Source organism: Lagenorhynchus albirostris, chromosome 15 (genome assembly GCF_949774975.1).
Source record: "Lagenorhynchus albirostris chromosome 15, mLagAlb1.1, whole genome shotgun sequence".
Taxonomy (NCBI): Eukaryota; Metazoa; Chordata; class Mammalia; order Artiodactyla; family Delphinidae; genus Lagenorhynchus; species Lagenorhynchus albirostris.
Window position 1 is genome coordinate 38,987,650 of NC_083109.1, and position 15,396 is coordinate 39,003,045.

The window sequence follows — 15,396 nt, forward strand, 5'->3', positions numbered from 1 at the left end:
CTGTTTAGGTGTCTTGTAGTAAACCAAATACAAGTCCAGACAAGGAGTGCAAGGTTGGAGCAAGTTAAACAAGGGTTGCCAGCATTGTTAGTTGTTGACATCGCATTTGTTGGTATTAACCATGAATGGCTGGCTTTCTAATTTTCATTTTACTGGAGAGCCTCTTCTGGTTTTGAGTGGCTTCCTCATGGCTGCTGCGCTCCTGTGTTCCTTCCTGTTACAGTTCCTCTCCATTTCTTCCCAGAAAGTGTCCTCCCATTCTTCTAGCAGTTGCTTCCTGCAGGGTACAGAGTATATATATGTTCATGGTTTTCATATCTGTAAATTCGGACGTGTGTTTTTCTTTTGAAGTAGATTAGAAATATGAAGATAAAGCATTACATAAGATTGTGGGGTAATTACTGTGGGTGAAAACTAGAGCGAGTGGAACAGACACAATTAAGCAAGCAGTCAGGAAATCTGCGCTCTAGTCTGGACATTGCCCCACAACCTAACTGTGGACTTTTCACAAATCCCGTAATCTTCTGGACCCCTAGTTACCTTATCTGTGGGACAGAGTTGCATTAAATGATTTCTATAGTCCCTTTTAGTTCCAAACCTTACTCAAGTCCCCAAACTGAATAAACAAGATTCTGTAATACCAAATAAAGACCGGATGTCTGGCAAACCTTCCAGTGGTGAAAAGGATGATTTGATCTAAGTGAGCTTAATTTTGTTCATAATTTTATTATTATGGGGAATTGAATGGGAAGAGATAAAGGTGATTGAACTTTCCGGCAGTTATAAAATTATCTGAAATGCACTGCTATTCGCTAACCTTTTAAGCTTGGTTCCCAATCTTGCTCACCATTGCATGCCCGACACCTAATACACTGCATGATCAGCATGTTTGTATTTTGAGAATACTTTCATAAAAGATTGATGGGCTTCTTGACTTCACCTAGTTATTTACTTTAATAGGGCAAATTAACCATGTCTCATAACAGCTTTAAAATTCAGGACGTGTAGGAACAAGTGGTATGCTAGCCAGAAAGAAATTTTAGACGTGAAATTTGACAGTAGATACCAGACTGGTATTCTTTATCCTTCAACCCAGTGGGTGATGTTTATGGGTTACAGATTCAATAGATGGGATTTTAACTATTTATATTTAATTTCAAGGGGGGGAAAGAAGCCATAATTTGTGTTTAATGAGATAGACTATAGAAATGAAAGCAGAAAATAAAATGATACAATGAATATTTTGACTATTCAAATTAATGTGCGATTTCCATAACATTTTATTATGTTCTGCATCATGAATTACTCTGAAAGACAGATATGGCTTCTCTTTCCAGAAAAATAAATGCAGACTCCCAATTTTGCATGTGATTTGAGGGGTTTGTTTCATGGGCTCCATTAAGTTGATGCAGCCTTGCCTTCTTCCTTGTCTAGTGGCCCCTAGTCCAAATTCCTGATAGGAAAGAACCCTAGGATGTTAAGCCTTAAAAGTCCTTGGAAATAATCTAGACCAGTGTTACTTAAACTGTGGTCATGAAATCAATGGACTGTACCAAAACCAACATTAAAAGAAAAGAATAAAACAGAAAATACCAGAGTGTTTCATAACATGCTAAGCATAAGTTTTGTTTTGTGACCTTCTTTCCATTTGTATATAGATATATGTGTTTGTGGGTGTTAGTACCGGGTCTGAATACAAAATGGATTTCTTACTGTGGATTGAGGGTAAAGTTTGAGAAACATTCATCAATTCTGGATGAACCTCTTCATTGTGTAGGCGCTTTAAAGGCTAAATGATGTGTTCCGACACTCTCCCTCCCTCCCCCTCCCAACACACACACACAGCTCTTTAATTTTTAGTGGCTGAGCCAGGACTGAACTAGACTATTTGATCGCTAATTGTGCTGTACCACAGTGCTAATTTTTTGAAATAGAATTTGAAGTAGATTATTTTAAAATATTAGGTGGTTTATCTGTTTCACACTTGGCATTTTTTAATCCTTTATTTTTCCCACTAATTGTCTCTGTCACTGCCCTTTAAAATAATTTGGGCTTGAGCTTCTTTTCCTAAAAATTGAAAAATATTTGGGGACCTCTCAGTTGGCTGTCTACACATCTGAATCATAGAATTTGACACTTAGGGGCTGATCAGAATTTCAGAACAAGACATGAAGGTTCAAAATTAAATTATTTTTAATTATTGGTCCATTCACTTGAATGTGAAACGCGGCTCCAGATGTTGATACCGGAACATTGGGAAGACCTTGTAACATTCCCTTAGTCATGTGTATGAGGTTTTCTCAAACTTGAACGTAATATAGATTACTTGGAGAGTTTTGTTAAAATACAGATCCTGATGCAGAGTCTGGCTGAGGCCATGGGTTCTAACAGGCTCCCAGGAGGTGCTGCTGCTGCTCCTTCGACCACACGTGCAGTAGCAGGGACCTTATATTAACTGTCTTATTATCGTGGGAAGAAACGGTGGCTCTCAGTAAGCTTTTCATTGTCTTGATTTTATTCGCATTTTCATGCCTTTCCAAATTGGCTACAAAAATTAAAATATCTTTCTTGTTTTTAGAAAACTGGATTATTTTTTGTAGTTAAAAACATGTCTTTAGGGCTTCCCTGGTGGCGCAGTGGTTGGGAGTCCGCCTGCCGATGCGGGGGACACGGGTTCGTGCCCCGGTCCGGGAGGATCCCACGTGCCGCGGAGCGGCTGGGCCCGTGAGCCATGGCCGCTGAGCCTGCGCGTTCGGAGCCTGTGCTCCGCAACGGGAGAGGCCACAACAGTGAGAGGCCCGCGTACCGCAAAAAAAAAAAAAAAGTCTTTAAAACAGCCGTGCTCATCGGTCCTCACATCCATGAATAAGGACAAGGCCCCTCTTTGCAGCACTGTTCTAGGTGATTCCAGTTTAATAAATATTTCCAAGCTTCTCCACAAAACTTAATTTTCTAAATAACTGAAACTTAATTTTATAAAGAACATTTTCTAAAATATTATATAATTTTCTTTCTTAAACTATTACATGCACTTTTTCCTTTATTCTAGCGGTATAAGAGCAGTGTTTTTTGGAGGCTTCTGGTAAAGGGTGTTGAACTATATGCAAAATGAATAAAAACCACAAAACTTCTAAGTTATTGTGTCTGTCTTTAATGCTTTTTGTCTGTTTTGGCTTTCCAGCTGCTGGTAAGTCTGTCTCAAAACCCTTCATTTCCCTTCCATTCTAATTGATTACTTCTGACCTGAAGGAGCCAGCTACTAGGTTTGTTAGAAGTACACAGGGAATTAATCCCAGTCAAAAGGAGCTCCCTGTCCTGGGGACTTTCCTAGGATGGTGATGGTCAGGAAGTTCAGTAGCACTTGAGCAGGAGAGAAATCCTTTGGTTTTAATCATATTCTGAAAAGTTAGCTCTAATAGGAACTCACTTGTTTCCTCTTTGTGCCTTTCTCCATGTGTTTCTTTCTCTCTGTTTCTCACACACGCACACACATTGTGTGGTGAAGTGTGTCTGCAGGCAACTGGAAGTGTGTGTGTGTGTGTGTGTGTGTGTGTGTTAGCCCTATGACTGGGAATACGGTGCTTGTAGTAAATACGTGGCACTTCAGGGTTTGTACGAAATGGGGGTGAACAACCTGTGCTAAAGACCATGGTTCTCTTTGCACACAGTCTGTCCTGCAGTGGCTTTGTAAACAGGTTTAAGAATAATAATGATAACAATAAAGAGGATATTCCTTGGTTCAGTTTAGTGATTCCAGGTCCCAGGGATTTAAAGTCTGATTTTAGTTGTGTTATCTTTAGTAGATTGTCGGTTATAACAGCAACCAAAGCTCCCATTTGTTGGGCCCTCGCTCTCAGGAACTCATTATTCAGATGGATGTGGTGCAGCAAGCAGGGCTGTGGTCATGAAGGTGCATCAGGTGGGGGCAGCACGTGGCTGCCGCCCTTCAAGCCAGTAGGAGTGATAGTGCTTCATTCTCCTCATTAGGCCCCCCTAGCAATGTATGTGCATGTGTGGAACCTGCAGCAGGTGTTTTGGTTTTTCCTTACTCAGCAAAGCTAGAAACGTTGGAGGATTCACATCTATAAAAACCATGTAGTAGTTAGTACTGTTCTGATTCAAAGCCGAGAGAACCTGTTTGCATCTTAACTGTGCAGCATGTATCATTTTGGGTAGCCTTATTATTGGTTTTGTGTTAGAATTTGTGAATTACATTCTTTAAAACTGTGATGAGGCTAAATGTAACCATAACATTTAGGTTGAATTTTTTTGAAGTCCTGAACAGGGCCCCATTTCACATATTTTTAGTGAATTACAACCTTTAAACACTGATTACCAGATTTATCTCATTTGAATCTTATTTTTACATCCAGAATGTGTCTTATGTTTCAGTGCAGCTAAACCTACTGGTATCATTTTAGTCTAATTAACAGTATTTTGTGATCTGGGACTCCTGTCAAAGATCATTATAGGAGCTAGAAAACACTGGGGGGTAAAATGAACACATGACCTCATCTCTTATTTGTACTAGACTATAACTTGCATTCAAAGAGACTAAAAAAGGAAAAAGAAAAATTTCATTCCTTCCCATTAAGCTGTAATAAATGTGTGTTAATATGGTTTTGCTATTAATAATCCCTTTTAGCTGGTAGAATGGAAGATTTTGTTTGAAGTACTAGAATGCTGCCGGGATAAAGATTTTACTAGAAACAGTAGATATCAGTCCCTGCTTGTTTAACTGGGGAAATAAAAATGCACATCTACTGAAGAAAAATCTGTGGACATAAACTCTTCTCTTCCTGTTTTCAAATATATCTCATAGGTTGTTTATCTTATTTAAATGTACAATAATATAGTAGCCAAGAGAATGCAACTGCTGTTCCTTTAATATCAGAACTATGCACACTACAATAGGTGTCACTGTTTTGCTTGGTCCAATCATGACTGGTGACTTCAGCTATTGGCTCCGAGCACTGGCTGTCTGACTCCATCTGCAGGGCTGTAATACCTACTCTCCTCCGATCCATTCACCACACAACTTCAGCCGGCCGAACAGACTCACGCGGCTCCAGCACATCTTGCTAACCTAATTCAGAAAACAAGTGCTACGGCTCTCTGCCTGTCACCTTCGCGCAGTGTAGCATTTTCAGGTGATCTAGGAAACTGGGTTATTTTTATGAGCAAATAAGAGAAACAGGAATCATGATGGGGATGTATTTAACAGACCCAGTACTGGATAAAACTTAAAGCCAGTTTCTAATTCAACATAGTAAAAAGGTCACCTTGCCCGGCTGAGAAAAGAAGCAAAATATCAGCTTGCTGGTCTCTGCTCTCATCTTAGCTCGTGCTAGCCTCTTTTCCTTGATGCTCACACCGATTTGGAATATCTGGCTATAAAGAGAGACCTACTGTACTCATGGTAGATGACAAGGAAAAGAACATGAAATGTCTCACCTTCTTCTTGATGCTTCCAGAGACGGTAAAGAACAGGTCCAAGAAAAGCTCGAAGAAAACAAATCCCAGCAGTAGCAGCAGCAGCAGTAGCAGCAGCAGCAGCAGCAAGTTGCCTCCAGTTTGTTATGAAATAATTACCTTGAAGACTAAAAAGAAGAAGAAGATGGCTGCTGATATATTCCCCCGAAAAAAACCAGCCAACTCCAGCAGCACCACTGTCCAGCAGTACCACCAGCAGAATCTCAGTAACAACAACCTTATTCCGGCCCCGAATTGGCAGGGTCTTTATCCCACCATTAGAGAGAGGTAAGTGCCGGGCCAGCATATTTACTTTAAAAGTTTTCCTGTGTTGAAGTTTCTGCTTTTGCACAACGTGTAATGTATTTTAACATAAATCTGTGTTTCCTCTTTTCCCAGAAGCTTTATTGGTAATGGAAAACTGCCTTGTATCTTTTCCAGAATAGTACAGCTGTTTTCCTCTTAGATAAAAATGTTTTTGTAAGCTGTAACATTTAGGTGACAGGGTTGTGTCTGTGGGTTATAGAAGATAGAAACCTTTTATTTGTCCTTAAGTCTAAAGAAAAGTTTGGATAACTTTTTTTTTTTTAAAACTTCAGTTACTTCCATGTGTTTGCAGTGATTACAGACGCAGTTGTATAGTTGGAACCTTTATTTGTAGCTTTACCCTGAAGTTATTAAACTGTTGTTTAGCTTGTGAATCTTTTGTGGGTTTTGTATGTTGGGGAGGGGGTGTTAAAACGCTGTGAATTAATGAATTGCCTCTGTTTACAGAAATGCAGTGATGTTCAATAATGATTTGATGGCAGATGTACATTTTGTGGTTGGGCCACCAGGTGGGACTCAGCGGTTGCCAGGACACAAAGTAAGCAACAGATGCATTACTCGTTTAGTACTGAGATTTACAAAGAGGGACCCTCTCCGTGAGCCTGGAACTTGGGGTGGGCAGCTTGCCAATGGCAGGCAGTGCGTGTTTCACCCGATCACAGAGAAAGCGCAGTGTCTCCAGAGGGCCTTGGCCACGCTTAATTTTTTTTCTTTGTTTCCTTTTACCCTGCTTTATGTCTCACACAAAAACATGCCCTCTTAACTCTACAGTCATAGGAAGTTGTTGTGATAGGTTAGGAAAGTCATATGTTTACCCTTCTCCGAGAAATCTGTTAGATAAGCTTTTATTTTATTTATTTTATAATGAGGGAACTTGAGCATCAGCCTGTTAAAGCCTTGATAATTAGCAGCATAGAGACTGGTTTGCGTGAACTTCTGTCTTTTGCTTTCATGGCCAGATCCACTGTACCTTGGCTTTGTCAGTAGAGCAGGTGTTAGGTGCTCTGTGTCCACTAAAGCTGATTGCTTAGAGTTGTTTTTCTGGATTGATTTGCTGAAAATGTTTTCAGTTTAGTGCATGAAATAAGATTTCCCTTTCTCCACAGTATGTTTTAGCTGTTGGGAGCTCTGTTTTCCATGCAATGTTTTACGGAGAACTTGCCGAGGACAAAGATGAAATCCGTATACCAGATGTCGACCCTGCTGCTTTTCTCGCTATGCTGAAGTAAGCATCTTGCGTATGTTTGGAAAGAGTTTGTTTATGCTGTTTTTGTGCTCTTATGGCTTCACAGTTAAGTATAACTTCCAGGTAATAGAAAAGAGAGACTGATGAAGAAAGTGGGTGCTGCTTACCTTGTAAGTGTTTTTGATGAAAACTCCTGTGCATCTTTCATGGGGAGCATGTGGAATGAAGCAGGCGTTTACAATCACACCTTGACATGGAATTTGGGGGCAAGTGGCATGTATAGTGATTTCATTTTTAATGACTTATAATTAAAGAAAAAGAACTTTCTGGTGTGTTATCTAATGGAGCATGTTCTCTCTGAAAGTATTGTGTGCGAAGAAGTCTTTAAAAAGACATAAATTATATTTTTGCTTCACAATTCCAGAAATTATATACATTATTTAAATACTACCAGTTAGGAGGTTTTTAAGTTTTCTAGGAGTTATTGTCTCCTATCAGCAATTATAAAACTTATTATCTGTTGAAATTGTCTGATCTTGATGCACACATACGTACACATGCTGTCACATGAAGTCAGATGCTATTTCTCAAGGATAAGAGACATTTGCATTTTGTAGTAGAGGAGAAATTTTTGAAAGATGAATAATTTTCTATAGATGTATATGGATATGTTCAGAAAAACTTAAATTGGTCATACAGAAATGTAAAGTTATAAGATATAAATTTATTTAAAAAATAGTTTTCTCTCTCCTGGGTCTTTTGCAGAATCCAGTAAATGTTGACCAGATAACTAGAATCCACTTCTGTGACCTGTGTTGGTGCTGGACAGTGAGATAGTCTACTGTGTGGTTAGGGTCCAGCGATTATTCTAAGTAATGTTTAGGTGATTTTTCTTGATTCTTATTCTAGCACACCAAAGTGTACCAGAGTTCAAGGTTACCTGCTGCTGTGGGGATTTTGAGTCACTGGAATAAATTACAATGTTTGTTGAAAAAAATTATTCATTGGCTCAACAAGTTGGACAGTAATCCCACAAACATTTAAAATGCTGATATATATTGTCTTCTGCCTACTGAAAAATAAGTATTATAGTTAGTTCCAGAACTTTACAGTGTTTAATTCTTTATGTGTAGTATAGTTTTGAAATCCATTTGTTGCTCTCTAGAACTTTCATAGTGGGAGATAGGGAAATTAAAGGCAAGTGAGCACGTGAAGTACCAAAACATAAACTAATCCACTACTTTTAACGAACAGACACTTTGTGACCTTGGTAATGTTTTAGAGATATACATACAGAACTCAGTTTTACCTGTAGCGATTTTTGTGTGTTGTTTTTTTCCCCAGTGAAGTTAGCTTTGTATATTTGACATTATTTCTGTTGCAGAGGAGAATGCTGACACTAGTTCGGCATTTTGTCATCACTGTAGTCAAGTAGACTGTTGTGTTGCCGCAGATATATGTACATAATTAGGAAACCCGAGTACGAGTCAGAAAATTCCGTTTCACCTAAGCCATTTGATTCATCATTTGACAGGCATCTTTTCTTATAAATGTGTTGCCTAGAATATATCTTGATACAGCTTTTTAAAATTATATGAGCAGTCCACGTAAAGTGGTAAGAATCAGAAATGTAGCAGGTGCCATTTACTGTCATGCTGGGCTTGATCAGCACAGTGCAGTTGCCTGGGATAGTGAAGGCCAGGTTTTTCTCACCCCTGCATTGTGGGTGAGTAGCCAGTACTACTGGAAAGGGGGCTGTCAAGAAAAAGGGAAGACTGCTCATTTGCCAGTTCTAGGGTAAGAGCTACAAAGTGCTGACCGTGCTGCAGAATCCTCCCCATGGTCCTGGTGCTGCAGGTATTTAGTCGAGCAGTCTTGCCATCTTGCCAGTGGCTGGCTTAGTCTATCAGAAAAGAGTAAGGGCTTCCTGGGAGAAAAAATTCAGGTTCCATTCATGATTGTGGTCATTTTTCTCATTGCCATCCTTATATTTTTGTACTTTGTTACAGAAGCTATTGCTTATTTCCTGTTATATGTGTTTCAGTAAGGAAAATGTCACAGCAAGTAGCTAGAAACATTTTTTAATTATGTTATTAGTATGTATTTTTTACTCATGTGCAGTTATTACTATCTCTTAGTCAGCCACAGCATCTAAAAGAAGCAGATGATTTCTATCTTTACATAGCATCTTGGGAGACTGACACTGTCCCCCAAAACAATAAGAAGTGTCTTATCTCCTGAAATGGGGACACTTCACAGAAGCACACAAATAGTGCATACTTAGACTTTCTTAACTTTGTTTTTTAATTAACTGTATCTGGAAATAATGTATTCTTTAATTCTGAAGGTGGAAGGAATGTGTGGGGGAGAAGAAAGAATTTAGAGTTTAAAAAAAAAAGCCAGATACAAAGCCTGCGTTGGATTCTATGTAAAGTTAACCGGAAGATAGCATTGGAGCCCATATTTAAAAATCTATTGAACTTGGAACTACTTGAAAAATATCTTAAGATCAGGTTTTGTTTTGTGTTTAAGGAAAATCCAAGTCATTCTTATATAAAAGCGTCAAGATGCAATCATTGCTGACATTACAGTATTGATATTAAAGATACTTGTTTCCATCTGAATTTGCAGAAAAATTTTTAAGTAAGTCTACATACATATATTTCTCCTAAAACATATAGGGGTTATTTTTAACTAAATATAGTATAGTATATATAATAGAATTTTGCTATATTTTTTCCTCATATTCACTATTTTTGATTTCAGCCCTTTCTTGAATGTTCTAGTATCTTCTATATTTTGTAGCTTTAAAATAGAGGCTAGAATGGTTACATGAAGTTAATGTCTTTAATTATACAAACTTTCTACTAAGTTGAAATATTAATAACTTATGAATGTATTTCAGATGTTGTTTTAATGTCTAATCATGTTTGTAATAACTGTTACATAAGATTTTCTTGGAACTAACTTGAAAGTAGTTACATCTTTTCTCACTGGACACGCTCATTTTTGTGAAAATTCCGTTTACATGCAGCGCTGTTTCTTGCAGATACATCTATTGTGATGAAATTGACTTGGCTGCTGACACAGTCTTGGCCACTCTTTATGCTGCCAAAAAGTACATCGTCCCTCACCTCGCCCGGGCCTGCGTCAATTTCCTGGAGACCAGCCTGAGCGCCAAGAACGCCTGTGTCCTCCTGTCCCAGAGCTGCCTGTTTGAGGAACCGGACCTGACCCAGCGGTGCTGGGAGGTGATCGACGCCCAGGCCGAGCTCGCTCTCAAGTCTGAGGGGTTCTGTGATATTGACTTCCAGACACTAGAAAGTATCCTCCGCAGGGAAACTCTGAATGCCAAAGAAATTGTGGTTTTCGAGGCAGCTCTCAACTGGGCTGAAGTGGAATGCCAGCGGCAAGATCTGGCTTTGAGCATTGAAAACAAGCGCAAGGTCCTCGGGAAGGCGCTTTACTTGATCCGCATCCCGACCATGGCCCTGGACGATTTTGCAAACGGTGCTGCACAGTCTGGAGTCTTAACTCTGAACGAGACGAACGACATCTTCCTTTGGTACACCGCGGCCAAGAAGCCCGAGCTGCAGTTCGTGAGCAAAGCCCGCAAGGGCCTCGTCCCGCAGCGCTGCCACCGTTTCCAGTCGTGCGCCTACCGGAGCAACCAGTGGCGCTACCGGGGCCGCTGCGACAGCATCCAGTTCGCCGTCGACAAGAGGGTGTTCATCGCGGGCTTCGGGCTGTACGGCTCCAGCTGCGGCTCAGCCGAGTACAGTGCCAAGATCGAACTCAAGCGGCAGGGTGTCGTCCTGGGGCAGAACTTGAGCAAGTACTTCTCAGACGGCTCCAGCAACACCTTCCCCGTGTGGTTCGAGTACCCGGTGCAGATTGAGCCAGACACCTTCTACACGGCCAGCGTGATCCTGGACGGCAATGAGCTCAGCTACTTTGGACAGGAAGGCATGACAGAAGTTCAATGTGGCAAAGTCACTGTCCAGTTCCAGTGCTCGTCGGACAGCACCAACGGCACTGGGGTGCAGGGGGGTCAGATCCCCGAACTTATATTCTACGCTTGAGCATGCTTCCCGGAGCAGTGCAGGCTCTGAGGTGCACACCACACTCCTGCCTGCTTGATGCTTAGCTCAGCTGCAGATATGCAATCAGCGCAGGTAGTTTGTAATGAACGGAGCTGTAGGCAGGTTCTGATTTCTTTCAACCTTTTAATTATGTACAGGCAAAAATGCAGCATTCAGCTTTTAACTCTATGCCTAAAAGAGCCAAGTTCTCATCAAGGCTTGTGGTTCTTAGAGTTGGATCTATACATCTGGGGAGATTTTGAGTTCTTTTCCAACTGCCCCACTGACCTCCCAGTTTTGTCCCTCTTAGGACAATTTTCAGATCACCTCAAATTCCCTTTTGGGCTTTATTTTAAATAGGAATAAATAGTCTAAAATAACAATAACAAGAATTATTTTTAAACAGAACCCTTCACTTCCCAAAAAACAGATAAACCTCAGTGTACAATTTTGAAAGACGTTTTGCTTGGTAATTAATAATTAAGAAAGTAGACAGTAGTCACTTTACCTTCTTATTTTATTTCCTTTTAAATATTTTACTTTTGGGCATTGCTTTTTCTTAAATCCTAAATTCATAAGATTGTTAAGTTTTAAACTGCAAAGTGTCAATGTAAAGTAAGAAATTGGAAGTTTTAGGTCATGACTTTTGCTACAGACAGATTTATATTCTTTTAGTTTAGAAGACAGACTATTGCAGTACAGAGACTTCTTTTAGAAGTAACTAAATTATAAAATTTTATTGTCATTAGGAAAAAGTTGCAGGCCTATTAATTTAAACTAAAATGGTTTTAAAAGGAAGCCTAAAAAAGTCCCATACGACAGATAGTTTAATTGATGGCAAATTATAATACAGAGTTTGAAAAAGTCAGACCCTTTTCCCTGCTTAGCTTCTGATCCCTGCCATTTGCTGGTTTTCAAAAGTTGTACTGTATAGAATTCCTATTCCCTTTTTCCCATGAAAAGAGGACCAAACAATTCTTTAGATGAATGGAATAACAATTAGTTTTGTAGCACCACATGTTAATGTAATGAGATATTTTATTCATTGATTTTTTTTTTTCTTAATCTGTAATGTATTTCACCGGATCTACTTTGACCACATTGTATCTTCTTAGTTAATTATAATTCTGTCCTGTTCCTGGACTGCTAGAATCTGGCCTCTGGCCATCTTAAAGTGCCAATATATGCCTGCAGGGTTTTTAGAAAATGGTCTAGAGCGATAGACTTGGTGATACCTAATATTCACTGCCTCAGCATCACATCCAGCTCTCTTATTTGTCCACGGATAATGTAAACAAAGGAGGGAAAAGCTCATCAAAACATTCTCCTTCAGCGAAGGCTTGTGCTGGCTTAGTGCCTGTGACCCTGGTGGTGTCCACTGTGTTCACTCCCAGTTGAAGTATCCATGTGTTTCTGGGCAGCTTTTCTGCCCAGCGTGATCCTGAGATGGCTTCCCCGCCACCCAGAGTGTGGTCGCTGGCCGCCTCCTCCTCCTGCTCTGTGAGCCCGAAGCTGGCTCTGGAGCAGGGGTCAGTCCTGGGGCGGGTGTGTGCGTGGGTGCCCGTGCGCGCTCAGGCGCGTGCCAGCTCAGGAACTGCCTCCTCCCTGCCGGTCGGTGAGGGCTGGGACAGAAATGGTCCCCCTGCCGGCCCCAGCCGGGCCCCAGTGAGTGACTGCCTGTGCTTCTGGGCCACTTCTCCCCCTGTAGACATGGGCTTGTCGCTTCGGCTGGCTTCCCTGATGGAGGAGAACACTGGATTATGGGAAATGTTTTAATCACCTTTACCATTACCTATGTCTGTTAGCGTAGATGATCAAAAGCTATTACGGTGATTATAGATGAGTATTCCCAGGACAACTTTCCAAAATTATCTAACAATTATTTCTTATTAGCAAGATGACAGTAGTTTTGGCAAACTATGAAATAAAGGCACGTTTTCAATTTAAAAAATACTTCTACAAAGGGTTTTATTTATAAATTATGGTTAAACATTTCGGTAACTCATAGTTACTTTGCAAATTGGTAGACTATATACCTAATTGGAAGGCACTAATTTTTAAGCCAGAGGAGAAGAAACTTTATTTAGCACTAATTTCATCATATCAGGTTGTTGGCGATGGGTGTGATAACCTTAGAGTGAAGATTGTTCATTCAGTAACACCCATGGTCAGTGCTCCTGTTAGTAGCTGCCCTCCAGAGGCTGGGGAACCGCTGGGTGAGAGCCACGTGAGATCCTGTGCACTAGGTGTGGAAGAACTTAATTTTATATTAATTGCTATCACCTGAAAAAGAAAAAAAACAAAACCCATCCATCATCTGATTGGCTGGTGCCAAGATCTGTGGGTTAAATTTGAAAGTTGTATTTAAAACAAGAAAATTTTATCTTTTAAATCCTATTCTCCCTTCTGCATTTTCAGTGACATGGAATTAAGGCTAATGTGCTTGCTTTATTTTCTTTGGTAATCTCAAATTTTGTAGCTTTTAAAACTAGAAACCATTGTTCTGACAAGGCGGGCAACTGTAGTTTATAAATGCAACTTTATTGAACAACGCCCTATAGATACTTTTCCCAATGTACCTGGCAGTCTTTGTCATTGTTTATATCCTGGGGATAAGGGGAGCTAGGCTAGCAGTTCTAATGTAACATTCTTTAAGCATATCTTAATATAGTATTTAAGTAAATGGTCTAATTTCTACATAACTGTTGCACTGAACCGTCTTTTTTTTAAGGTGTTTAAATAAGCTCGCTAATTCAAGACACTAGCCACTTGTGCATCAGAGTGCTTGAATTCAGTAGCTTACAGCATTATTTATGAAGGAAAAATATATAAATATGAAGTACCTCATGTTGAATGTTATTGTACTGTATTTTTAATGTAACAGTGCAGATCTTGTTAGACACATGAATGTATATAATCATGTTAAGTGAAAATAAAATAAAACTGGTTCATAGATTTGTTTTCCTTAGCATTTTTGTAGGTCCCTTGAAATAGTAAAAAAAAAAACAACAAACTCATTCTGGCACTTTTGGTTCCACTTATATTTTACAGAGATGGATTTTTCAGGAGCATTTGTTTGCTGAGTTATTCACATATCCTTGATCCCTAAAGAAGTAAAAATCTGAGGCAAAAGCATAAAAGAACAATGAATATGTTAATCAGTTGCATTGTGGAAAGCCTGACTGTTAAGTTGATGAGAGGGAGTGAATGAAGTTGATGAGAGGGAGTGAATGGATACATTTATATTCCAGGAATGGAGTTTGTGGTTGGCTGGCATTCTGGGTAGAGCTGCTCAAATGTCTAGTAGATCTCCCGGTACTCTGGGCTATTGATACCAGATCACATCTAGCTTTAGATGTGACCAGTGCTGCTGCTTATTCCTGCTTTGTTATAATTGCTTACGTCTAGGAATAAAAAAGATAAATGTCATATGACAATCGTGAATATAATTTTTAAGTCCTCAACTGTTTTCCATTATATTTCCCTATATCAAGTACATATACACACACACACTCGTATAATTACACACACACGTACATATGTTTTTTGCTTTACTACAGCTTTCTGTTACTTTTATACTAGAGTTTATTGTGAAACCCTGTGTATTTGCTTAACTACTTCATCTACTCATAGTTCAGTTTCTATAGCATACCTACTCAAAGGATTTTTGGAATTATTCCAAAGAGTAAGAGAACTGGAAATACCCATTCTCATCAGTGTAATTACAGATACAACCTGGATTGCAAAGATCCTTAATCCAGGAAAGTCTTAGCCATTATCTCTTCTGGTGCTCTTTAAACTTAATCCACATGTGTTTGTTTTCAGTATCCCAAGACAATTGGAAATGATCCTCCTCTTCTGTCGGCACTCAGGATCAAAATGTCATTGAAATTACACTTTCTTCCCAGTTGACTCTTTGGCTTGCCTACAAAAGCCATGGACTTAAACTTGGGAAAAAACAGGAAGGAGAAAAGCATTCCTGAGGAACTAAATAGCATGAAACTTAGAGGCCGAAACAAGCAAGTGGCCCTGAAAACCGGGGGTACCTTAAGTGTTTGTTAGAGAGGGCTGCGCGTGCCTTTGAGATGCTGCAGTAGATGACTACGCTTTTGATTTCTATCAATAATTAATAGATTTCAGCATTTTTTTCTGAGCCATTTACATTTATTGACCAACTACTTCCTTTGCTCAAAACTTCACGTTATCCTCCACTTTTTAGAATAGATCATCTAACAAAACTAAAACCGGGGGAACATTTCAACAACAGAACCTCTTCGTTTATTTCCATAAACAACCTAAGCACTGGTGAGAAAAGTTTCTCAACCAAGA

The 15,396-nt window shown here is 39.6% G+C and overlaps 1 protein-coding gene across 7 annotated transcripts in view; it reads left to right on the top strand.

Moving 5' to 3' along the window:
• Positions 1–14,020, top strand: part of BTBD3 (BTB domain containing 3) — a 38,990-nt gene extending 24,970 nt beyond the window's left edge. For 6 of the 7 annotated variants that reach the window (XM_060123284.1, XM_060123278.1, XM_060123279.1 and 3 more), the window contains 4 exons: positions 5,475–5,760; positions 6,247–6,337; positions 6,906–7,024; positions 10,035–14,020. In XM_060123284.1, the coding sequence (XP_059979267.1) occupies positions 5,618–5,760; positions 6,247–6,337; positions 6,906–7,024; positions 10,035–11,067 (1,386 nt within the window). In that variant the 5' untranslated portion in view covers positions 5,475–5,617 and the 3' untranslated portion in view covers positions 11,068–14,020. The remainder of the gene's footprint in view (positions 1–5,474; positions 5,761–6,246; positions 6,338–6,905; positions 7,025–10,034) is intronic. The other variant, XM_060123283.1, reaches the window with a different exon arrangement.
• Positions 14,021–15,396: the final 1,376 nt, after the last annotated feature.